This window comes from Dermacentor albipictus, chromosome 8 (genome assembly GCF_038994185.2).
Source record: "Dermacentor albipictus isolate Rhodes 1998 colony chromosome 8, USDA_Dalb.pri_finalv2, whole genome shotgun sequence".
In the NCBI taxonomy this organism is placed as follows: Eukaryota; Metazoa; Arthropoda; class Arachnida; order Ixodida; family Ixodidae; genus Dermacentor; species Dermacentor albipictus.
The window spans coordinates 3,581,378-3,606,196 of NC_091828.1; the positions used below are offsets into that span (position 1 = coordinate 3,581,378).

The 24,819-nt window shown below is 46.5% G+C and overlaps 1 protein-coding gene across 1 annotated transcript in view; it reads right to left on the reverse strand.

Moving 5' to 3' along the window:
* LOC139048718 (uncharacterized) overlaps window positions 1–20,850 on the reverse strand; it is a 32,175-nt gene extending 11,325 nt beyond the window's left edge. Inside the window, exon 1 of the mRNA XM_070523230.1 lies at window positions 20,763–20,850. Coding sequence (XP_070379331.1) covers window positions 20,763–20,850 — 88 coding nt within the window. The remainder of the gene's footprint in view (window positions 1–20,762) is intronic.
* Window positions 20,851–24,819: the final 3,969 nt, after the last annotated feature.

A 24,819-nucleotide genomic window follows, 5' to 3' on the forward strand; every position in this document is an offset into this window, starting at 1 on the left:
TCATCTGGGTTCCCCTTTGCAAGGTGATACAGACTTGCAGGTGGTTCGTAACGGGACCCCCGACATATGTCCAACCGCCAAAGAAAGGGTTATTCCTAACGTTTCATTTCAGAAAGGCGTGTTACCTTCTTGTCTTTTATTTCCGTTCGCAAACACGCATAAGAGGAAAGTGCTGCGTGAAGAGCGTCGTTAGTCCAAGCCAACGAGCTACCGTTACTCACCTTGCCTATATCACTGTCATTTAGGCTTAGATAAATTATATATATATTGTAAATCGACGCATCACGAATCCAAAAAGAGCTGCCCGCGACCAGCCAAGCTAAGTTTCTTTCATTTCGTACTTCGTCGTAGCGGTAATAGTAGCTCACGAAGCAGAGCACTGCGCGTGGATATGTCAGGGAAGGTGTTCTATATACTGTCTCACCACCCACCGAAAATTGCCCGCCGTGCTACTGGCTATTCCTAGAAAATTGTATATGGGACGCCCAGCCATTTGTAACACAGCAACTTTGTTTTGCGATAGGACAGTCCAGGTGAGAGACAGGGTGGTTATGGAGATAAAGACACGCTATTTTCTGCAGCAACTAAGGAATGCATGAATGAATGCCTTCATTTATTGAGAAAAAGGAGCAAGCATCAGTGGAAGCACGTCTCAGCAGATTGGGAAAAAGCGGGGGACAAAGACGAAAAGCTAGGGCCCGGGTGGAAGGGGAAGTCGCAGCTTCGGGGCGAGAGAATATAAGCAAGAGTTGGCGAAACCAGTTGGCTTACAGTGTAGATGTGTGATGTGCTGAGTGAATGATTGCAGTCACTACCCAGCATCCGTCCTTTGCGGCAGTATAAGCTCCCGCCGTTCTTGGTAACAAACCTTTACTGAAAACCAATCTTCGCAATTACTTATTCATCAGCCATGCCTAGCCACGTATTCCTCAGTGGCAGGGTCTGTTGATTACAACTACGCTGTCCCGACAAGTTACGACCATAACGTAACACTTGCGGTTACGGATGCCATACTCGTGACTCTTACTATATTACTACTAAACTGCGCGAATACTATAAACATGGGTTTACTGCACAAGTTAGTGAGCATGCAGACATTTTAGAACCGCGTTTTTCGCCTTACATACGCTCAACGGAAGCACCATTGCAGCATGTTACGGTGCGCGTTCCTTCAAGACAGAGACGCGAACGTAAACATAAGAACGCGTTAGAAGACCTTGGGCCTCGTGCCAAACATATCCAAGCCAACAATATGTTAACAATCATGCCGTCGTTTCTATGCAAATAGGGTATGTATCTAGCCTTCTGTAGTGGCAGTCCAATCCACCACCTACGCGAGCGCGTGAAGCCGCCGGGGCGACATTGTTAGAGGAAAAGGAGCGCGGCCACAGTACGCGTTGCTGCGGTATACGCGCGACGCAACCTGTGCTTGCGGTTCTGCGATGAAAAAATGAAAAGAAACCCGTTTAGGAGGTATATGAGTCTGCCATTGTGTGTCGCCTTGTGTTCGGTGTACAATATGTTGCGAGAACTGAAAAACAGTCGTTTCCTTTCTTCTTCGGCACTGTGATGCCCTTTCCTCGATACGTGGTGCCGGCCCGTATTGACACAACGACATGACCTCGAAATATAGTATCCTTATGCCATTTCTTAAAAAATGACTATTTGTGTAAATGAGCGTTTTTGGTTTCAACCTAGAAAACAAGAAAAAAATATTCAACGGTAGGTCTCATTTTTGTCCGGCATTTCAGTTCTAGCTGAAGACAGTCGGTGAAAGCAAATTTACAATAACGCCAAGGCGACCCACAATCTGCACGCAACCGCAAGCCTACATGCGCTCCAATGAAAATAACCTGCCAAAGTTAAGGTGATGTGTCAGCTGGTGGCTCAAGCAATCTTTACTTTTTTTTTTTTCATTTCTGCATCCGTTCTGCCTGCGTCTGGGGCGAAAACGTGAAATGGGAAGGCAGATTAACAGATAATGGTGGAGGCAGGTGGTAGCGTAGTGGTTAGCCGGTGGTTTGTTTGTGAAGACTGCTTTCTGTGCTCTCTGGTGACTGCGAAGCTCAGAATGAGGCGGCAGCCTGACGACAACGGTAGTCGTCAATGTAACAGAATAAGCGGGCGTGCAAGGTCACACCTAAAGCCAAAAAACATTCAGAGGAAATACACTATGCTCTCGTCGACAAAAAAAAAACAGATAACGTGATGAGTAACGAGCGGTATTGTTGAGCGAGGCTGTACACGGATAATGTCACCATAGACAAGACCATGCTCCAATCCCGGTGCTCAGTGGAAATATACATCGACATCGTGTCAACTAGCGTGTACTTGATACATCATTAAAGTCGTTGCGTGTTTGTGTTGTGTTTAGCAGGAGAGAGTAGCGTAAGAGATGACACGGGAGAGAAGGCAGTGAGCGAAGTCCGCGAAAAGTAATTGAGGATAGCCATATTGAGCGTCGACGCCATGTTCAATAAAGCCTGCGACTTCAGTTGCACAGCCGCCAGAAAGGCTTGAGTGGTAGCATACCGCTGGTCGTATTTGGTAACCACAGCGATAAACCCACACTTTGCGGAAGTAAACAGAGGAAAGGGACGTAGTGAGTTGGCCGCCATTTTCGAGCTCTGGAATAGTTTGAAAAATGAATGTGGCGAAGTATGACGCACAAAATAGTATATGTCAACCCAAATGAATCAGCGTGGTCATACTTGCGCGACACGCCATGGTGACCTGCCACCAGGACATCATGAAGTTGCAGCGATGAGAGTTTTCTTTGGGTAGTTGAGAATAAAAACGAGCACATCAGAGACGTCCGAGGGACATTTCTAGGGTACAAGAGCACATCGCCCCCCCCCCAAAAAAAAAACAAATTTTTAAAAATCACGAATATAAGCTTACGAATAGGGGCATCATAAGATCGAGCCCTACGACGCTTGTTGATCTTGTTTAGGATGACGTCAGCATTTCATTCAGCGCTTATTTCTAAGAAAATGAGGTGATGTTTCGTTTATTTGCATCACAATGGCAGGCGTAATCAGGCAAACATTGACAGCATTTCATTAGAGAGTGCCTCTCTACTCCGTGGAGATTACAATCTGACAATCTGACAATCCAATTTTGACAATGACAACAAACACAGAAAGCTTTGCTTACATCGATTCGCGCATACATGGGATCCGCATAATTTTTACTGTCAATTTAAATGCTTGAGAATGGCGCTCATTAATGGAATATTTCCATTCACAGTGAGCGAAAGCGGCTGTTGTATCCACAGTAGAATTGATTTAAATGTCTTTTATCCCATAGATATTATATCGTTGCCAACTTCCGTGGGATTGGCATCCTCAAAATGGGATACAGTTGTCAGGGAAATCTGGAGGTTGATGAACGGCAAGAAGGCAGAAGCCTGCACAAGACCTTATGGGGATATAAAATGACTTTTTGAGCAGCTTGGTCAGCGGGCCACGCAATGGTTTCCACGTCTATTAAAAATCCTCCAAAATATGAACAGATGCCGACAAAAATGCGGGCATTTTGGGAAAGTTGAAACCGCTGGAAATTTCAGGACAGCATTAGCCTAAATATAAAAGATGACCTAAAAATAGGAAACCATAACGTTGACAGGGTGGCCAAATTTTGACACAGATAAACTGGCTGTTGAAGCAGTTCAGCTGAAACGCAATGGTGCGAAATAAGGCGAGAATGTCGGCAAGCGTTGAACAAAGGTCAAGTAGGTGCTGTGGCCGACGCCAGCGCTCGGCAGCTGTCAAGCGACTGCACGTATTAGCGAGATATGCCTGGTTGTCAGTAGTTAGAATATGATTCGGGTCTGAAATATTGGACGTTCTCTGCATCACATTGAATACAGTGCATTCTACGGTGTCATTCTTCGAAAGATGGTACCGATTCTCGCGCAATGAGGATGGTAACAAATTGTCTCACGTGCCGGCTGTTACCTTCTTCCTACTGCTAACATTCCTTCCCCTCCGTAGTTGCTTAGCTTTAATTGGGTTCGGCTGCTAATTACGAGGTATCGGGATTGAATCCCAACCACGGCAGCTGTATTTCAATGGGTGTGTGATGCGAAAACCCGTGTACATAGGGTTAAGCACACGTTAAAAAATCCCAAGAGGTCTAAACTGTTCCCGAATCATCCACTACGGCGTGCCTCATAATGAAATTGTGGCTTTGGCAAGTAAAACCTCATAATGTGTTATGTAACATTCGTTAAGGATGTCCTGGGAGGTCGCACAACTCTTGAATACAACTAAGTGCCAGGAGTTGTGCGCGAGGTCTTTGAGTATGTGGATAGCCTTTATGGCATTCGATAGCTGCTAGTCTACATTGCGGCTATTTAATAAAGGCGGAACGGCAACATGATAGAGAATGTGGAGAACATGCAAATCCCGCATATATTACTCCACAATAATTTTAAATAGCGTTCTTGCTTGACGCACGTGGATAACCGCCATAGGAGAGTACTTTGGAAACTAACTGCAAGTACTGTATATGTCATACCCAAGGGTGTACGTGGCCTGGTGGCCAGTAAATGGTGACGTAATATTGCGAGCAGCTTCGGCCACAGCATGCTAACGGATGACGACACAGACTGAAGTGACTAGCGCAAGAGTCGACAGGGGACACTAAAGACGCTACAAGGACAAGCGCCCAGTTGGAAGTTTGCGCTTATCTTTGTCACCACTTTAGTGCCCCTTGTCCACTCTTGCGCTTGGCACTTTAGCATGGAATCCGAAATAGCCCGGTCTCACACCCTGCGATGACACAGGGACAGTTTGCTCAACTCTTGTGTCGTGATTTTTTTTCACGGTGATCAACATATCCAAGTATATGTCTTAATAGTACAGCACATCTAGATTTGCAACTTCGACGGTAGCTCATGAGTGCGCATTGCAAAGTCGCTAGTGAAATAATTGTGTGCACCTTAACGAATTTAATAGGGGAAAATCAAAATCCGTCCACGATGGCGTCTGTAGTAGACGCTGTGTGATGTTCGCACGTTAACAATGTGTGCCGACTGAAGAAAGACTGCCCCGAAGTGCTTCTGACGGTTAGGCTAGCTTCTTTACTCCGTAGAATGAAAAAAAGAAAAAGAAATTACTCTGTAGAAATGAAAGAAAAAGAAAATGCCCAGAATCAACCCTTGCTTGTTGCTACTAAAGCTCTTAGGATGACGAGCAATTTCCACGCCACGAGCGAATACGCTTTATCAATAACACTGATAACGCCGGCGGGACAAGTATTGTGGCGAAGTTCAATGCGCAGGGATAGCTTTTATGTTTTTATCTTTGTTTGGTTGACGTCATCACGCGTCACCGCGGGAAGTTTGAAAAGTTTAAGGTCAGTACGCCACGTGGTGGCACTCACGCGAACTAAACCCCTTGTGTCCAGAAAAGCTGGATACGTTACAGATAAGAGTTTCTTACAATATACCATACTCGCGCCCAACTTTCAGTGGCAATGAAGGAAAAGCTGCACGCGCGTGGCTGCTGCACATGTTTAACGGCGCCAAGTAGTCCGCCAGCACTTGACAGTACTTTTGGTTGCTCGGAACAGACGCTGAATCGACGCAACTTCACGTGCATGGGTTTCGCGTTTGCCCAGATGCAGAAGGGAAAGTCACAAAATAAGTAAACCTTTACATTCAATGGTGTGTTTTATCTTATTGAACTGTTGCTGATTGCTAAATCAAGTTCTCTTTGACACATAGCACAACATTTATTTTAATATGGATACACTAATTATTCAATGGAATATCAGAGGCCTGCTTTGCAACCTCGATGATATCCAAGAACTCCTTAAAGAACTAACTCCAAAAGTGCTGTGTGCCCAAGAGACTCATTTGAAATCTAATCATAAACACTTCCTACGTCAGTATGTTATTTTTCAGAAGGATCGCGATGATGCCCTCGCATCATCCGGTGGTGTAGCTATCATAGCTGACAAATCTATAGCCTGTCAACACTTACGGCTACAAACACCCCTTGAGGCAGTGGCCGTTCGTGCTGTACTTTTAAATAAACTGATAACCATTTGCTCTTTATACATACCGCCGCATTTTCAGCTTCACAAACAAGAATTCCACACATTAATAGACCAGTTACCCGAACCATATATTGTGCTTGGAGACTTAAATGCACACAGCAACCTATGGGGCGACTCGCGCTGCGACGCGAGAGGTCGCTTGATTGAACAGTTCCTTTTTTCTTGAGGTGCATGTCTTTGAATGAGAAGGAGCCTACGTATTATAATGTGGCAAACAAAACATACTCCTCAATAGACCTCAGCATTGCATCTCCTACTCTTCTACAATACTTTAAATGGAAAGTTATTAAAAACCCTCACGGGAGTGACCATTTCCCTGTAGCTCTATGCACACCAATGTCTAATGAATGTCCCCCACAATTACCTCGCTGGAAAACTGACTCAGCTGACTGGGAAAAGTTCAAGAAACTTGCTTCTTTATCCTGGGACGACATGAGTGCTTTAAGCATAGATGCTGCGATTGAATATTTTACGGGATTTCTCCTTGACACCTCCACCAAATGTATCGTTGTAACAAGTGGATTGTGCACAAAACGCAGTCTTCCGTGGTGGAATAATGAGTGTCGAATAGCGCGTAAGAAGCAGAACAAGGCATGGCGTTTACTTCGGGATTCTCCGACGGCAGAAAATCTAGTCAATTTCAAGCAGGTCAAATCCCAGGGTCGAAGAACGCGGCGACAAGCTAGAAGAGAGAGTTGGAGAAAATATATATCAGGCATTAACTCTTACACGGACGAAACAAAGGTTTGGAACAGAGTTAATAGAATAAAGGGTCGACAGTCTTACTCTCTGCCTTTAGTGAATACTCAAGGCGACAGCATGGAAGATCAGGCGAACTTTCTTGGCGCACATTTCGAACAAATATCCAGCTCGTCGCACTACTCGGAAACATTCCAAAGGTACAAAAGGCAAATAGGACAACTATTAGAACGGAAAAGCACAAAATACGAGGCATACAATAGACCCTTTTGCATGGCAGAGCTTCAGGCAGCCCTAAACAGCTGCAGCCAATCTGCCCCCGGATCTGACCGCATCCTATACGAAATGCTTAAACACCTGCCGCCTGAAACACAAAAAACCCTTCTTTGTCTCTACAATTCTATATGGTCGTCCGGCCGCATTCCCTCTGCTTGGAAAGAGGCCATCATAATTCCTATTTTGAAACAGGGTAAGGACCCTTCCTTGGCAAATAATTATAGGCCTATAGCACTGACGAGCTGCTTATGCAAAGTTTTTGAGAAGATGGTAAACAGCCGCCTGGTCCACTATCTAGAAATAAACAAGAAATTAGACCTATATCAATGTGGTTTCAGAGAAGGCAGATCGACGACAGATCAGCTTGTGCGCATGGAAATGTACATCAGGGATGCCTTTGTCCACAAACAGCTTGTATTATCAGTGTTTCTTGAGATGCAGAAGGCGTATGATACTACGTGGCGCTTCGGGATCCTTCGGGATCTTTCTGCAATGGGTATTCGCGGCAACCTGCTGAGAATAATTGAAAGCTATCTCTCTGACAGGACATTTCGTGTTAGAGTTGGCAACGTGCAGTCTCGACCATTCCCACAAGAGACAGGTGTACCGCAGGGTGGAGTACTGAGCTGTACGCTATTTATTGTTAAAATGAACTCTCTCCACACCGTATTACCTCGCACACTCTTCTACTCCGTCTATGTAGACGATGCACAGATAGGGTTTAGGTCATGCAATCTTAGCATTTCCGAGAGGCAGCTTCAGCTCGGCTTGAATAGACTCTCAAAGTGGGCGGACGAGAATGGTTTTAAATTGAACCCCCAAAAAAAGCACATGTGTCCTATTTTAAAATCGGAGAGGTGTATTACCACAACCAGACATTAACCTTAATGGAGAAAGACTAACTGTTAGCCCTGAACACAAACTCTTAGGTGTCATCCCGGACACAAAGCTTAACTTCGTTCCCCACCTAAAATATCTTAAAGAAAAATGCCTCAAGACTATGAGCCTCCTCAAGTTGCTCTCTCGAACAACCTGGGGCAGTGACAGGAAGTGTCTGCTGAACCTGTATAAAAGTCTCGTACAATCACGCCTCGACTACGGAGCCGTGGTGTACCACTCCGCAACAGAGACTGCGCTAAAGATTCTCGACCCTGTCCACAACCTCGGTATACGACTGGCAACAGGCGCCTTTAGAACGAGCCCTGTTGAAAGTCTCTACGTTGAGTCCAACGAATTGTCCTTACATCTACGCAGAAGATTCCTAAGTTTATCATACTACACTAAGGTAAAATCAGACACCGAGCATCCATGTCATTCCATAGTTAGCGACCTGTCCACTTCCAGACTTTACACTAACCGCCCACGTATTAGAACTCCTTTGAGCTTGCGCTTGGAAGCAATGGCAGAAGAAACAGACATCCATATCCCAGAAAATATTGTTATGCCTCCCACTCGCCTGCCACCTCCTTGGGAATGGCAGACCATGCAATGCGATATCTCTTTTGTTGAAATAACTAAACATGCACCAGAGGCACACTTACGGTCACACTTCTTCGAACTGCAAGCGAAGTACTGCTTTGCCGAGTTTTATACAGATGCTTCCAAGTCATCTGCAGGTGTCGCGTATGCAGCTCTTGGACCATTTTTTTCCACCTCCGGTACTCTAAATCCCAACACGGCTGAAGCGTACGCAATACTTTCAGCTGTAAAGCACATCAGACAAAAAAAAACCTGAATAGGCGATCAACTTCACAGATTCATTAAGCGTAGTAAGGGCTTTAATGAGTTTTCGAAAACATAAAAACCCTATTTTTAATAATCTATACACAGAACTATGCTTAGGCTTAACATACAACCAAAACATAGTCATATGTTGGGTGCCTGGCCATAGGGGCATAAAAGGTAATGTAGCTGCTGACGAAAGTGCAACGTCAGTCGTCTTTAATGAAACGGATGTGAATAAACCCATAGCAGCTACAGAACTTAAGCCATTCTTACGCCACAAACTGAGGAAGCACTGGCAGGACCAATGGGATAATGCAGTAGAGAATAAGTTACACCTTATCAAACCAAAATTAGGGAACTGGATATCTGAAAGAACAGCAAGACATAAATAAGTGCTTCTTTGTAGGTTAAGAATAGGACATACTTACGCCACTCACTCCTACCTTTTGACGGGAAGCGAACCTCCGACATGTACCAAATGTGGCAAGAGGCTTACAGTTATCCATGTTCTTATAGAATGCACAGAAATAGAGGCAGAAAGAAAAAAGCACTTTCCCTCTGCTTATCTCCAACACACACCGTTACACCCAGCATTCTTTCTCAACAATGAACCCCTTTTTACTTTTCAATCAGTATTAAACTTCCTAACTGAAACGGACACCTTACAAGTGATTTGGCCAGGCTACCTGTAGCACGGCCTCCACCAAGAGGTCGTAGCTGCAACGAAACCATTATTTAGAGCACGTGTCTCCCAGCCCTTGCTTTCAAGGCCTTGCTGAGGCACTAGTGCTACAGATTCTACATATTTTACTGATCATCCCTATCTCGTGGAACATCTATTGTCATCGGAGAAACGATCAATCACTGTCATTTTAATATGTAGATATTCTTATTTTACGCACTTTAGAGCGAATAAATTTTAGGTCCTTTTACATCTTCATTGCACCACATGCATGTTTTGCACATTTTAGTGAATATTTTAGGCCACTATACAGCCGTGTTTTATTACTCCTCGCATTTAACAGTCACATATCATTGAGAAGCACTGATCATCGACTTGGCGCTCTTTGGCCACATCTGGCCCTTGCGCCAAAAAACTCTACTAATCAATATTGCTGATATGGTGTTTATGTCTTCTCTTCCGCACCTTAAACTAACGATGATGAAAACGCGGGACTCCTTTCAGAAGCGCTCTCACTTGTGCGCGCTTTGCCTCCGTAGCTTTTCTTCATTTCCACAGAAAGTTGTCCGCGAGTATAGAGGGAACTGTGGTGCTGTAGTCGTTGACCCACCACGTGGATGACGGGAAGCGCATGTATTTCTCTGATCTTCGCGCTCGTGGATTCAGACGTTCTTCTGGCTCTGTTCATTACGCTTTATATGCCTTCATTGTCGTAAATTTCAGAGCAATCTATACCCTTTTATAGCAGAAGACGCTGCGAACATGCACATTCGCTACTAATTGCAACGATTGAGCTTGTCGAGTGGCCAAATCGAAACGTATCAAGCGTCTCAAGATGCTGGTATGCCCGCTATAAATTCATAAGAACGTTTCAAATCGCCTATCGATGCATGCGTCCGTGGCTTAATGGTCTCAATATCAGCCAATATCAAACTAGCGCCAGAGTTCCATCTAGCATTTATTGCATTAAACTCTATGGCCTAACGCCAGACGGCATTTCGCTATCACAGCTACACCGCTCATGCCCTGAAATAGTCCATGTGAGACTTAAGCTGTTCTTCTGCCGCTAATAGATGAAATGAAATTATTTATTTGCCATCCTGTACATTTACAGATGGAGGGACTGTAGATAAAAAGCTGTCCTTCAACAGCTTAACGTGTCCACAATCCCTGTTTCTGCAGGGAGGCAGCATAACATATGCGCACATACACGTACATACATATATGTAGCCGTGTACATAGCTGCAATTACATGTTACTCACTCACACTTTCATGTCAACAAAAGAATGGAACAACACAGATACATAACGCTACCCGATATTACATCGAAACCATATACATCAGTTTCAGTTCCTTGGATGATGACGTGAAAAGATCAAATCGGACGGAATTATAGTAATTTAACAGTGTTGGTATTGTGTATTTAAGGCATTGTTTCCCATAGTTTGAACGTGGTGTTGGTACTAACCAATCCTCAAAATGTCTTGTAGCGTAATTTGTAGATTTTCTCTGAAGTTGAGCTAGAGTACGCAGGTTGCTGATATTTCGATGGATTTCCAGTTTATATACATGACTCAGACGATATCTGTAGAGATTGTGAGCTGGGATCACACCAGAATTATTAAAGAAGGTTATTGTCGATGCTGTGTAGGAAGCGTTATATGCGTTGCGGAGATACTTCTTTTGTAACAGGTGAATATGTTCTAGATTTGTGGATGTTGTATTACCCCATACTAATTGGCAATAGTTTAAATGTGATTGGAAAAGTGAATTGTACAGCAAGAGTTTAATACGCGTGGGAAGAATGTATCTCATACGGCCTACTACACCAGTTATTGTACTTACTTTGCTTAGAACGTGTTTGACGTGATTGTCCCAAGACATGTTCGCTGAAAAGAAGACACCCAGACATTTGAAGGTCTCGACTATTTTAATAGTGTTTGAGTTTAATACAATGTCTTGATGGGGAGGTATTTGCTTGTTTTTCGGTCTGTATATAACTGCTTTTGTTTTGTTTGCATTTATCTTCATTAAATTCACTCTCGACCATTCCTCTAAGGATTTCATTGCATTGTTGCATTGTTCTATAAGAACTTGAATATTATTACCAGTGAAGAAAATACTCGTATCATCCGCGTAGATAAAAACCTTGCCTGAGAGTTAGTATTGACGATATTATTCAGATATATATTAAAAAGCAAAGGCCCTAAAATACTTCCCTGTGGCACTCCACAATGAACAGCTCTAGCCTTAGAAGTAAAGGTGTCGATTTTCACAATTTGTGTTCTCTCAGATAAGTAGGATTTGACAAGAGATAGCGCCTGTCCTCGTATTCCATAATAGTTTAATTTCTCCAATAAAATGTTATGATCAACTAAGTCAAAGGCCTTAGAAAAGTCTACGAAAATACCAAGAACTATAGCTTTGTTTTCAAACTCTGTTAATATGTATTCTTTTTGCTGTACTAATGCTAACTCGACTGACTTTTTCTTGCGAAAACCAAACTGGTGTTGTGTTAAAAGGTTATGTTTCTCAATAAAATTTGTCATCCTCGAATGCAAAATTTTTTCAAGCACCTTTGAAAAGATTGGCAAAATAGATACCGGCCTGTAGTTTCCCAAATCATTACGATCTCCTTTTTTATATAGAACAGTTACTTTCGCAGACTGCATCTTCACCGGAAAAATTGCCGACTCCAAACACATGTTAAAAATATGGGTGAGTATTGGGGCAATGATTTTAGCTACATGTTTAATTGGGCACACTTGAAAACCGTCAATGTCACAACTACTGCTATTGTTTAAGGTTTTTATAACTGACACGATTTCATTCGGTGTGACGGGCTGAAGGTATATTGTGCTCTCGTTGTTAGTGCAAATATATTTACTAGCGTGACAGTTTGTAGCGTGAGTACTAGCCGTATCTGTGAAAAAAATATTAAATGCATCAGCTAGTTCATTACCTGATAATTCTTGGCCAATAATTTGTAACTGCAATAAAGGTTTGTGGCAATCATTACGATTCAAAAGTCGGTTCAACCTCGCCCACAGTAGACTGTGTTTATGGCTTTCGATGTCCAGAAAAGATGAGTAGTATGCTGTGCGCGCATGCCGTAACTTCTTAGTTAACTTGTTTCGATACTTTTTAAATATGGCAAGGTCATCCGTTGATCGCGTGTGGAGGAAATGTTGGTATAGCTTGTCCCTGATTTTCATTTCATTGCGTAAATCAGGTGTAATCCATGGTTTCCGGGATTTTCTACTTTTCCTACGTGTCCTGGAAGGAAAGCTGTGGTGGTATAGGCGGGAAAATATATCAATGAACATATTGTCACGTGGTAGTGACGGTGAAGAAAGAAGCAATAACACAGTAGCAATACTGTGAACGAGAAAACTAACTTGTATTGGGCGAACCTGTGCCCAGAAAAACAGGCTACACTTATAGCACAACGATAGCGGCGAACACGGTCGGCGATCGTCGGAAAAACTGATCAGCGGGTCAAGCGCGTCGGCTTTTATAGATCAGTCGTCGAATGTTCCAGATTACCTGATGGGACCCGCGTGTCTTGCACAAAGTTCTACACCATTCATGTCACGCGATGAAATCTGATAACACAAGGTTCGGCGACAACAGACACGCGGATAGAAGCATCGATAACTTTCCAGAAACTTCGGATACATGCAAGCGCGTCCCGCGCTGCGCGATAAGATTTGTTCGGCGGTAAAACCTGGTCGCCCGATAAATATAAATACACGTGTCAATACCCCCCTCTTAAAAAGCATCGTCCCGATGCTACAAAGAGAGCGAAACACAAAGGGACGCTTATTAAACATAAGTAACAAAACAACGAAAAGAAATAAAGTCCAAAGGTCAGTTACGCGAAGTCCCAAAGTTCGTCAACGCTGGTGGTACGGCTTGAGCCGCACAACGTGGACAATTTCAGGTCGTGAGCGGCGCCGCTGTGACAGCGAAATGCCGTCTGGCACGACCTCGTAGTCCAGTGCACCAATACGTCGGATGATCTTGTACGGTCCAAAATAGCGACGCAAAAGCTTCTCGCTCAGTCCTCGTCGGCGTATAGGGGTCCATACCCAAACACGGTCGCCGGGCTGGTACTCGACGAAGCGTCGTCGGAGATTGTAGTGTCGGCTGTCGGTCCTCTGCTGGTTCCCGATTCGCAGGCGGGCGAGCTGTCGGGCTTCTTCGGCGCGCTGGAGATAGGTAGCGACGTCAAGATTCTCTTCGTCCGTTACGTGCGGCAGCATGGCGTCGAGCGTCGTCGTCGGGTTCCTGCCGTAAACCAACTTGAACGGCGTGATCTGTGTTGTTTCTTGCACCGCCGTGTTATAAGCGAATGTTACGTACGGCAGGACGGCATCCCAGGTCTTGTGTTTGACGTCGACGTACATCGCTAGCATGTCGGCGAGGGTCTTGTTCAGCCGCTCCGTAAGACCATTCGTCTGCGGGTGGTAAGCCGTTGTCCTCCTGTGCCTTGTCTGACTGTATTTCAGAATGGCTTGGGTGAGCTCCGCTGTAAAGGCCGTTCCTCGGTCGGTGATGAGGACTTCTGGGGCGCCATGTCGCAGCAGGATGTTTTCGATAAATTTCGCCACTTCGGCTGCGCTACCTTTCGGCAGTGCTTTTGTTTCAGCGAAGCGGGTGAGGTAGTCCGTCGCCACGACGATCCACTTATTTCCGGTTATTGACGTCGGAAAGGGTCCCAGCATGTCCATCCCGATCTGCTGGAATGGTCGGCAAGGAGGCTCGATTGGCTGTAGTAATCCGGCTGGCCTTGTCGGCGGTGTCTTGCGTCGCTGACAGTCTCGGCATGTTCTGACATAACGGGCGACGTCGGCGGTCAGGCGCGGCCAATAATACTTTTCTTGTATCCTTGATAGTGTCCGGGAAACTCCGAGGTGTCCAGCGGTCGGATCGTCATGTAGGGCATGCAATACTTCTGGACGACGTCCCGACGGGACAACAAGAAGGTAGTTGGCGCGGACTGGCGAGAAGTTCTTCTTCACGAGTAGACTGTCTTGAAGCGTGAAGGAAGATAATCTGCGCTTAAATGCCCTGGGGACAACGTCGGTGTGCCCTTCCAAATAATCGACGAGGCCTTTAAGTTCCGGGTCCGCTCGTTGTTGTTCGGCGAAGTCTTCCGCGCTTATTATTCCAAGGAAGGCGTCGTCATCCTCGTCATCTTGCGGCGGCGGGTCAATGGGGGCGCGGAATAGGCAATCGGCGTCTGAGTGTTTTCGTCCGGACTTGTATGTTACGGTGATGTCGTATTCTTGTAGTCTGAGGCTCCACCGTGCCAGCCGTCCTGAGGGATCCTTTAAATTCGCTAGCCAACACAAGGCGTGATGGTCGCTGACGACTTTGAATGGCCTGCCATATAGGTAAGGGCGAAATTTCGCTGTAGCCCAAACGATGGCGAGGCATTCCTTTTCGGTTGTAGAATAATTGCCTTCCGCTTTTGACAACGACCGGCTAGCGTAAGCTATCACGTGTTCATGTCCATCTTTTCTCTGGACCAGGACGGCGCCGAGGCCTAGGCTACTGGCGTCAGTGTGGATTTCGGTATCGGCGTGTTCGTCGAAGTGCGCAAGTACGGGCGGCGACTGCATGCGTCGTTTGAGTTCTTGAAATGCCTCGGCCTGCGGCGTTTCCCACTTGAACTCGACGTCGCATTTAGTTAGCTGCGTCAGCGGCTCAGCGATGCGTGAAAAGTCCTTGACGAAGCGCCTATAGTAGGCACACATGCCAAGGAATCTGCGCACTGCCTTCTTGTCGATTGGCTGCGGGAACTTTGCGATGGCAGCTGTCTTCTGCGGGTCGGGGCGTACTCCAGATTTGCTGATGACATGGCCTAGGAATAGAAGCTCATCGTAAGCGAAGTGACACTTTTCCGGCTTCAGGGTGAGCCCTGATGACTTGATGGCCTCTAATACTGTCGCAAGCCGCTTAAGGTGATCGTCGAAATTTCCGGCGAAGACGACGACGTCATCCAAGTAAACAAGACAGGTCTGCCACTTCAATCCTGCTAAAACCGTGTCCATCACACGCTGGAACGTTGCAGGCGCCGAGCACAGTCCAAACGGCATAACCTTGAATTCATAGAGGCCGTCTGGCGTGATGAAGGCGGTCTTTTCGCGATCCTTTTCATCGACTTCTATTTGCCAGTAGCCAGACTTGAGGTCCATCGATGAGAAGTATTTAGCATTGCAGAGCCGATCTAATGCGTCGTCTATCCGTGGGAGGGGGTATACGTCTTTCTTCGTGATTTTGTTCAGTCGACGATAATCGACGCAGAAACGTAGGGTTCCGTCCTTTTTCTTCACTAAAACAACTGGAGACGCCCACGGGCTTTTCGACGGCTGGATGATGTCGTCGCGTAGCATTTCGTCGACTTGTTGTCTTATAGCTTCGCGTTCTCGCGTCGAAACTCGGTAAGGGCCCTGGCGTAGTGGTCGAGCGCTCTCTTCGGTGATTATGCGATGCTTTGCGACTGGTGTTTGTCGAATCCTTGATGACGTCGAAAAGCAGTCTTTGTATCGTCGAAGCAGACTTCTGAGCTGTTGCTGCTTAATCACGGGGAGACTTGGATTTATGTTGAAGTCTGGCTCGGGAACTACGGTCGTCGGGGTAGATGCAACAGAATCCGAGAGGACGAAGGCATCGCTGGTTTCCTGTATTTCCTCGATGAATGCGATCGTCGTGCCCTTGTTGATGTGCTTGAACTCCTGGCTGAAGTTTGTCAGCAACACTCTCGTGTTTCCTCCGTGCAGTCGAGCGATCCCTCTTGCGACGCAAATTTCACGGTCGAGTAGTAGACGTTGGTCGCCTTCGATGACGCCTTCTACGTCAGTGGGTGTTTCGGTGCCGACCGAAATAACGATGCTGGAGCGAGGCGGGATGCTCACTTGATCTTCGAGCACACTCAAGGCGTGGTGGCTACAAGGGCGCTCCGATGGTATCGCTTGATCTTCCGACAGCGTTATTGACTGCGACTTCAGGTCGATGATGGCGCCGTGTTGGTTCAGGAAGTCCATGCCGAGAATGACGTCTCGTGAACACTGTTGCAGGATAACGAAGGTGGCAGGGTAAGTCCGGTCATGAATGGTAATTCTTGCCGTGCAGATTCCAGTCGGCGTAATCAGGTGGCCTCCGGCGGTACGAAGTTGAGGGCCTTCCCATGCGGTCTTAACTTTCTTTAACTGGGTGGCGATATGTCCACTCATTACGGAGTAATCGGCCCCTGTGTCCACTAAGGCGGTAACTGCGTGGCCGTCGAGAAGCACGTCGAGTTCGGTGGTTCTTTGTCTGGCGTTGCAGTTACGTCTTGGCGTCGGATCACGGCTGCGTCGTGTTGAACTAAAGCTGGAACGGTGCGTCGTCAAGTCATCTTTCGTCGGTGTAGTCTTGGCTTCCTGACTTCGTCGGGACGGCGGCGTGTCGTTATTATGTCGTCGAGATGGTCTCTTCGTCGTCTTCGTCGGCGGCGGAGGATCTTCGTCAATTCGACGAACAGCAACCGCACCTCCATCGGTTGCTGCTTTTAGTTTTCCGGATATGGGCTCGCAGAGCGGCCCCGGGCTGGGCCGGTGTATGGTCGGTGCTGCGGCGACAGGTAGCGGCCTGGTGACGGCGAACGGGACGGTCGTCGAGGGCTCCACTGAGTAGCGGCGAGGTAATCGGCGATGTCACGAGGGCGTTCACCTTCCCTCGGGCGCTGTGCGTTCACGGCGAAGCCTCGCAATCCCAGGTCGCGGTATGGGCATCGGCGGTACACGTGCCCGGCTTCGCCGCAGTGGTAGCAGAGCGGGCGGTGGTCGGGGGCGCGCCAAATGTCCGTCTTTCTCGCGTAGGTGCGCTGGGCGACGGGTGGGCGTGCTGGCGGCGGCGGCGGTGGACGACGGAATTGCGGCGTTACAGGGACCTGGCGTTGTCGCGGAGGGGGAGCTTGACGGCGTGCGATGGCGGCGTAAGTCATCGCTTCTGGCTGGGGCTGCGGTAATTGTGGTTGCACCTCAGGAACTCCTAGCGATCGGTGCACCTCTTCTTTCACGACGTCGGCGATCGAGGCCACTTGAGGCTGCGACGATGGCAAGACCTTGCGCAGTTCTTCGCGCACGATGGCCCTGATGGTCTCGCATAAATCGTCCGTGGCCAGTGATTGAATTCCGGAGTAGCTTGTTGGCTTGGTGCGTCGGTCAAATTGCCGGTTCCGCAATTCCAGTGTCTTCTCGATGCTCGTCGCCTCACGAAGAAACTCGTCGACGGTCTTCGGTGGACTTCTTACCATACCGGCGAAAAGTTCCTCCTTTACGCCACGCATCAGTAGGCGTACTTTCTTCTCCTCGGACATTTCTGGGTCGGCGTGGCGGAACAGACGGCTCATTTCCTCAGTGAAAATCGCGATCGTCTCATTCGGCAGCTGCGCTCTTGTCTCCAGTAGAGCTTGGGCTCGTTCTTTTCGCACGACGCTTTGAAATGTTTTCAGGAAGCCGCTTCGGAAGAGGTCCCACGTCGTCAAGGTGGCTTCTCGATTCTCGAACCACGTCTTGGCGGCGTCCTCCAATGCGAAATAGACATGTCGTAGCTTGTCGTCGCTTGCCCAGTTGTTAAACGTAGCGACCCTCTCATACGTTTCCAGCCAGGTTTCCGGGTCCTCAAATGTGGAACCGCGGAACGTCGGTGGTTCCCTGGGCTGCTGCAGGACGATGGGGGACGCTGGGGCTGCCATTGCGGTTGCCTTGGCCACAATCTTCTTGGTCTTCTCAGGTAGAAGTCCGTGCTCCGGGGGCAGCTGTTGAAGACGGCGGCTTGCTCGGTGGTCCGGGATTACGTTGGTGTTCTGTTCGCGGTCTGGGCTGGGATCACGGCTTGTCGGGGGCGTCCTGTACATGGACGAAAAGCACCTCCACCAGATGTCACGTGGTAGTGACGGTGAAGAAAGAAGCAATAACACAGTAGCAATACTGTGAACGAGAAAACTAACTTGTATTGGGCGAACCTGTGCCCACAAAAACAGGCTACACTTATAGCACAACGATAGCGGCGAACACGGTCGGCGATCGTCGGAAAAACTGATCAGCGGGTCAAGCGCGTCGGCTTTTATAGATCAGTCGTCGAATGTTCCAGATTACCTGATGGGACCCGCGTGTCTTCCACAAAGTTCTACACCATTCATGTCACGCGATGAAATCTGATAACACAAGGTTCGGCGACAACAGACACGCGGATAGAAGCATCGATAACTTTCCAGAAACTTCGGATACATGCAAGCGCGTCCCGCGCTGCGCGATAAGATTTGTTCGGCGGTAAAACCTGGTCGCCCGATAAATATAAATACACGTGTCAATATTGTAAGCCTCATTGGCATCTGTTAGGTTAGTTATCACATCCCAATCTATTGTCAAAAGGGTATCACAAAAAGATTTCAGAGTTGTGTCTGCAATTAATTGGTATGACAATGGTGGGAACTTTTTTCCTCTTAATCCGCTTATTTCAGAACACACAAACACCGGCAAATGGTCACTGATAGAACAAGACTCCGGATTTTATGTTTGACTGTAAGGAATTAGTGATAAATAAATCCAGAGTTGACTGGCCTTGAGGCGTGACCCTAGTAGGCGTGTTGATTAAGTTGACAAAACCGTTCGATAATATAACCATATTGAAAGAATTCGATGACTGACTATTCGAACCCATGTCAATGTTGAAATCTCCGCCAGCTATTAAAGTTTTGGAGTTATGATTTTGAACCACATATGCAAGAAATTGATCGTAGAACTTTATAAACGACGGTATATCACCAGTCGGTGGTCGATAGCACACAGAAAATATATGCGTACCAGTGCATAGCGACAATATTTCATAGTCAGGTGAAATCACATTATAAGAATCAAGGATTTTACATTCAACGTCATCTGCAATCAGCAACGCTACTCCACCCCCTCGAGAGTGTGACCTGTTTAAATAGTAAGTATTATAATTAGGCAACCTAAATATATCACTTTCAGAAGTGCTCCATGTTTCGGTTAGCATGATAACGGAAAATTGAAAGGAAAATGCGGTGATTAGCTCCTCCAAGCCCGATATTTTGTCTCTCACAGATCGCGTATTTAGGTGGATACATTTTATGGAGGTTGTAGTAAACGTTGCTACAATTTCATTTACATCATTTGGTAAGTAAAACTCCACTTCATCATACTTCCCTCAGATATTGCAACCAACTCCGCTGTTTAGAGCTCCGCAAGTTCATCCTTATCCTTAATGTGAACTGCATGAGCTCCCTCGGTCTTCCGTACAAGGACCTTGCCATTGACGTGCCAAACAAACTTATAACCCTTTTGCCTTGCCGCTTCTTTCGTAGCCCGTAGAAGCTCCCTGCTGTGTCGAGTCAGATTTTCTTGAAAGAAAATTCGAGGGTTGTCGCCAGTGAGGGTGTACTTTTTTAGCCACGCATCTCTGGTCTCTTGCTTTGTGAAGCGGATAATAATTCCTGGCACCTTGTCTTGCTTAGCGAGCAGCCGATGCACGGATGCGATATCAGCATTTGTAAGCTGAGGTACTCTAAGCTTATCAGCGACTTCATTTAGAGAGTTCATCAAGTTTTCACCCTCCACAACAGGGATTCCGTGAACTTCCAAGTTCAGTCGCCTACTTCGGAACTCAAGATCATTCACCTGTCGTATAAGGCCGCATTCTGCAGATGCATGTGCCTTTTCTCTTTCTTCCAGTTCTGTCACCCTTTTCCTTAGCTCCTTGATTTCAGTGTCTTGCTTAGTTATCTTTCCCTGAAATTCATCGAATTTCTGGGATAGAAACTGAACCGACTGTTCCATGCTATTTACTTTTCCTATTAAAGACGGCAACCCCTCAAGTTTCTCGTTTATCGATGCAAGAACTAAATGTACGTCAACTTCATCGTCACTGCGACTACCCCGAGGGCCCATGCTCTTACATATCATGCACTTCCAGGCCTTCTTTGCCGTTTCCGATTTGGATTTGTATGATTTTTCTAGCAGGCCAGCACACTTCCCGAAATGGTACATGTGTAAACACTTGCTACATTTCACAGACCCTTCATCCTCTACAGGTAAGTGGCACGATAAGCAGGTGTCGGGCATAGTGCAATAAAGGCACAAACAGACAAGAAAAAAGAGCAAGGAGCTAGAACGTTCTGCAAAGCAACTACTGGTTAAGCATGTTGTATCATTCTATAGCAGCAATGGCAGCAGTGGCAGCAGCGACAGCTTGAGTAAGAGAAAACAGCAGCAGTACAAAATAATGTCAAGGATAACTAACCTGCAACAGCAGTGTACACAGAATCAGACGTGTTTCCAGATGCTGCCGCCGCTGCCAAAAGACCGCCGACTGGGAGACGCCCCCTCATATCAGGATGCGATGTGTCGAACTGCGCTTGCGCAAATAGAGTCCGTCAGAATCGCGAAGACAGGAGCGGAGCACGGTCGAGCAGAATTCGTCGCCGAGAAACGCTGACGATAAGAGTGCCCGCAAGAAGGCAGTAGATCCGAAGATGCTGAGGTACGGTGGAAGTCAGCACGGCTCTGATGCGGCTCCAATGCGGCTACTCCAACAGCCTGCAACAGCAGTGTACACAGAATCAGACGTGTTTCCAGATGCTGCCGCCGCTGCCAAAAAAGAAAAGAAAAAGCGTGGGCAGGGCATGTAATGAGGTGGGAACATAACCGATGGCCATTAAGGGTTACGGACTGGATTCCAGGAGAAGGGAAGCGTAACAGGGGGCGGCCAAAAGTTAGGTGGGCGGATGATATAAAGAAGTTTGCAGGGACAACACGGCCACCATTAGCACGTGACTGGGGTAGTTGGAGAAGTATTGGAGAGGCCTTTGCCCTGCAGTGGGCGTAGCCAGGCTGATGATGATGCTGCTGCTGCTGATGATGATGACTAGCGCCTACGAACCTTGGCACTTTGCATAGCTGAACTCTGGAATTTCCTTTTTTGGGCTGCATTACGTTGAACTTTTTTCTTTGTTGTTTAGTTACTTTTGTTTAGTAAGTGTCCTTTTGTTTTTCGCTCTCCTGTTTGCAGCATCGGGACGATTATCTTTGAGAATGGGCATTGACACGTGCACTTCTTTATTTTCTTCGAGTGACCACGTTTTACCGCCTAACAAATGGTATCACAAATCGCAGGACGCGCCTGCATGTATCGGAAGTTTCTCGAATGTTACCGGTGGTTCTATTTGATATCTGTTGTCACCGAAGCTTGTGCGATGCGAATTGTCTAAAATGTTACGGAAGGCACACGGGCACCAGCGAATATTTTGAAACATTCGATGACCCATGCATAAAAGGCGACGCGCTTGGCCGACGGATTAGGTTTCGACGATCGCCGAATATGTTCACCGCTATCGTTTTGATTTTAGTGTAGCCTGTTTTCTGTGGCCACAGGTTCGGTCAAGAAAAATTAGTTTCATCATTCACTGTAGTGGTACTGCGTTCTTTGCCGTTACTACTACGTGACAGTGTCATCACCCCCGGTAGTAGAAGAACTATCCCGGTGGGTAAGTTACCCTCCCCTGGTGTAAGGCGCATGATAGGGCTTTAATCTTGCTACGTGAACGATGTTACACTCTTAGAATGGTAACGTTTAAGTTTACCCTCATTTGCAAGTAACCTATAACATAAAGGTTACGAGGTCACTAAGCCAACTTGATATTTGTGTTTTTGTTAACTACAGTCGTGGCTAGAAGTTACATGTGTCGAAGTATGCTATTTTAGATGTTACTTCAACGTCAAACGTCTCGTAACCTTTAGATTGTAACTTATACAAAGTTGTGATCCATGGCTCAGGGCACCTATTGTATGGATTGGAAGTTTGCTGAATATTGTGCGGCATTGGCGATCCTGATATGATATTTTCAGCAAGGACTAACGTGTAAAACATGGTGTGCGGCCGCGGGATGGAGGCGGGTTGGGCTAAATTAAGATGTTATTTGGCCAGTTGGAATGTTTTTTTTTTTTTCGCACTATAAAAAAAGAAGCTTAAATCTTGCACGAGCCCATTCTCAAGTCAACCAGCAGCAATTCAGTGACCAATTTTATGTACCGTGTACGTGCCTGTATAATGTAAAAGCAAGCCACAGAAACATGAAACATACATCATAGAAGATTGTGGCCAACGATGCTGTGGCATAATTGTAACTACGGTTCAGTGTGGTGGCAACCCTACGGCTACCACTGCAGGCATCTTATGCTGTGGTACAAAAGCTGCCTGCAGAAAAACTAAACGCAGATGTATTCTGGTGATTGAATATACATTTGTACCCAATAATTTTTTTATTTGAGCATCAACGCTCCCTTTAGTCGCGTTTGTAATCTTCTCCTGAAGCATGAACCCTTTGACAGCAGGACGCACATCGAAGGGTGCATGCGGGCACACGCTGGAATATTATAAAAGCTCAACGACCGACGCAATGAAAGCGTCGAGCAGGCCCAGTAACTATTCTGTAGGAGAGAAAGATGTTTTGTCCCCTGCAACAGAATGTAATACGCCTCCACGTTTCTTTTATTTCTTTCCTTTCTAGCGCATAATAGGAGGTGGTTCCTAAACTGCAGCGAATATCGCTTTCCTTATAGAGAACGCCACACACGCACCGCTTTTGCTCACTCGGTAACACGCGAGAATGACGCCACTACATTCACATGACAGCGGTCGACAGCCGCACCAGTAAGGTCACGTAGAGAGATGAACGGGCACTGACGGTATGAGGCCACAATGGCGGCCGGCCAAATAGCAGAGAGAAAATATACAAATACAAGCGAACAGCAACATCTTTAAACACACCTTTAAACTATAGAATATTAGAATCTTGATATACTGTTATGTGACACTTTGGCGGAACTGTAGCTTGATTATTGTTTGTATTTGCGCTCTGTAGATACGCGCTTCAGCTTCAGCCAAACGTCAGCGCAGTCATATCTCCTCTGCATTGTGTAGCTCTCAAGAAGCATGCCGGGAAGAGTATGGCTGGTGCGGTCTTTTTGTAACGGTCGTGTCAGGCTTTGTTTCATCGCTTTAACCACGTTTAAACACTCTCCGATTTGGTGGTGTGCGCTTACCAAGCGTGTTGTGCGTCTGAGTCGCTCGCGACGCGTTGTACAATTACCAAAAAGACCCCTAAAGGTGCGCGAGCCGCTGAAAAGAAGCACTGCCGCCGTTGAGCAGCGACATATTGGCGCGCTGTGTGGCACTGGCCGCTGCAAGGAACCGCACCGCCGATGAGAATATGGTAAATGTTCTTCGCTTACGCAACAGTGGTGGGCATCGCTTATGTTGGGACTGCTGTAACGAATACTGACGACAGCCATAATTGTGAGCCAGGTAAGCAATGCCTCTTGTTCAATCATTTATTTGTTAGTGTGTGTGTGTGTGCGTGTGTGTGCGTGTGTGTATGTGTGTGTGTGTGTGCGTGTGTGTGTGTGTCTGTGTGCGTTGTTGCGCTCACGCGCATGCGTCTGCCTACAACAAGTTCCGAAGCTCGCCGAGCCTTTCTGTGAGATAAGGTGCTGTCGCGCATGGTTCTGCTCGTGAGGAGGGTTGTGTTTCCCTCTCCCTTTGTGAAGGCGAGGCTGGTTAAAAGGCCAGCGCAGCCACGCCGTGGTGGCTTGTTGTATCAACCGGCAGCAGCTATGCCGGAATAAAGTAACGTCGTTCTTCGTTCGGCGTAGTGTTCCTGTCTCGGCTCGGAGCCCTGCTCGGCCAAAACGTAACAGTGTGTGTGTGTGTGTGTGTGTTTGTGTGTGTGTGTGTGTGTTTGTGTGTGTCGTATATGTAACCGTCAATTCATGCTCAAGCTTACGCTACTGAGTTTTATTGAAGCGCACTACTCGTTTTCTTATCTCTATGAGTCACCGTGTTGGTTATTCTTAAAGCTCGATTACAGGTTGCACTTTTGTGCGTACACACAACATTAGACCTCATGCACGGAAATGGTGTTTGGTGCTGATATGGTCGTATGCTTACAAATGAATTGTAAACTATCTTTAATTAAATAATAATAATGGCACTAGTTCATTTCCTAATCACTCGATATCGTGCTTTTACTGTTAAACTGCCACATTCTTCCGGTGTTGTTTTTTGTACTGAAGACGAGTACGAACTGACTTGGAAATTAATTTGCATGATTAGTTTGAACTGATTAATATTTTTTCCAACATTTAACCTTTAAATTTTTATTGTTACCGAAATGTCCTTGATAGAACCTACTTAAATTTTGCGTTGTTAATTATATGTTCTGCGTTTATATTTTATATGTTTGTGGTTAATTTATGCCTCTTTCATTACATGTTGATAGCTGTTTGCAGTGCGACTTAAG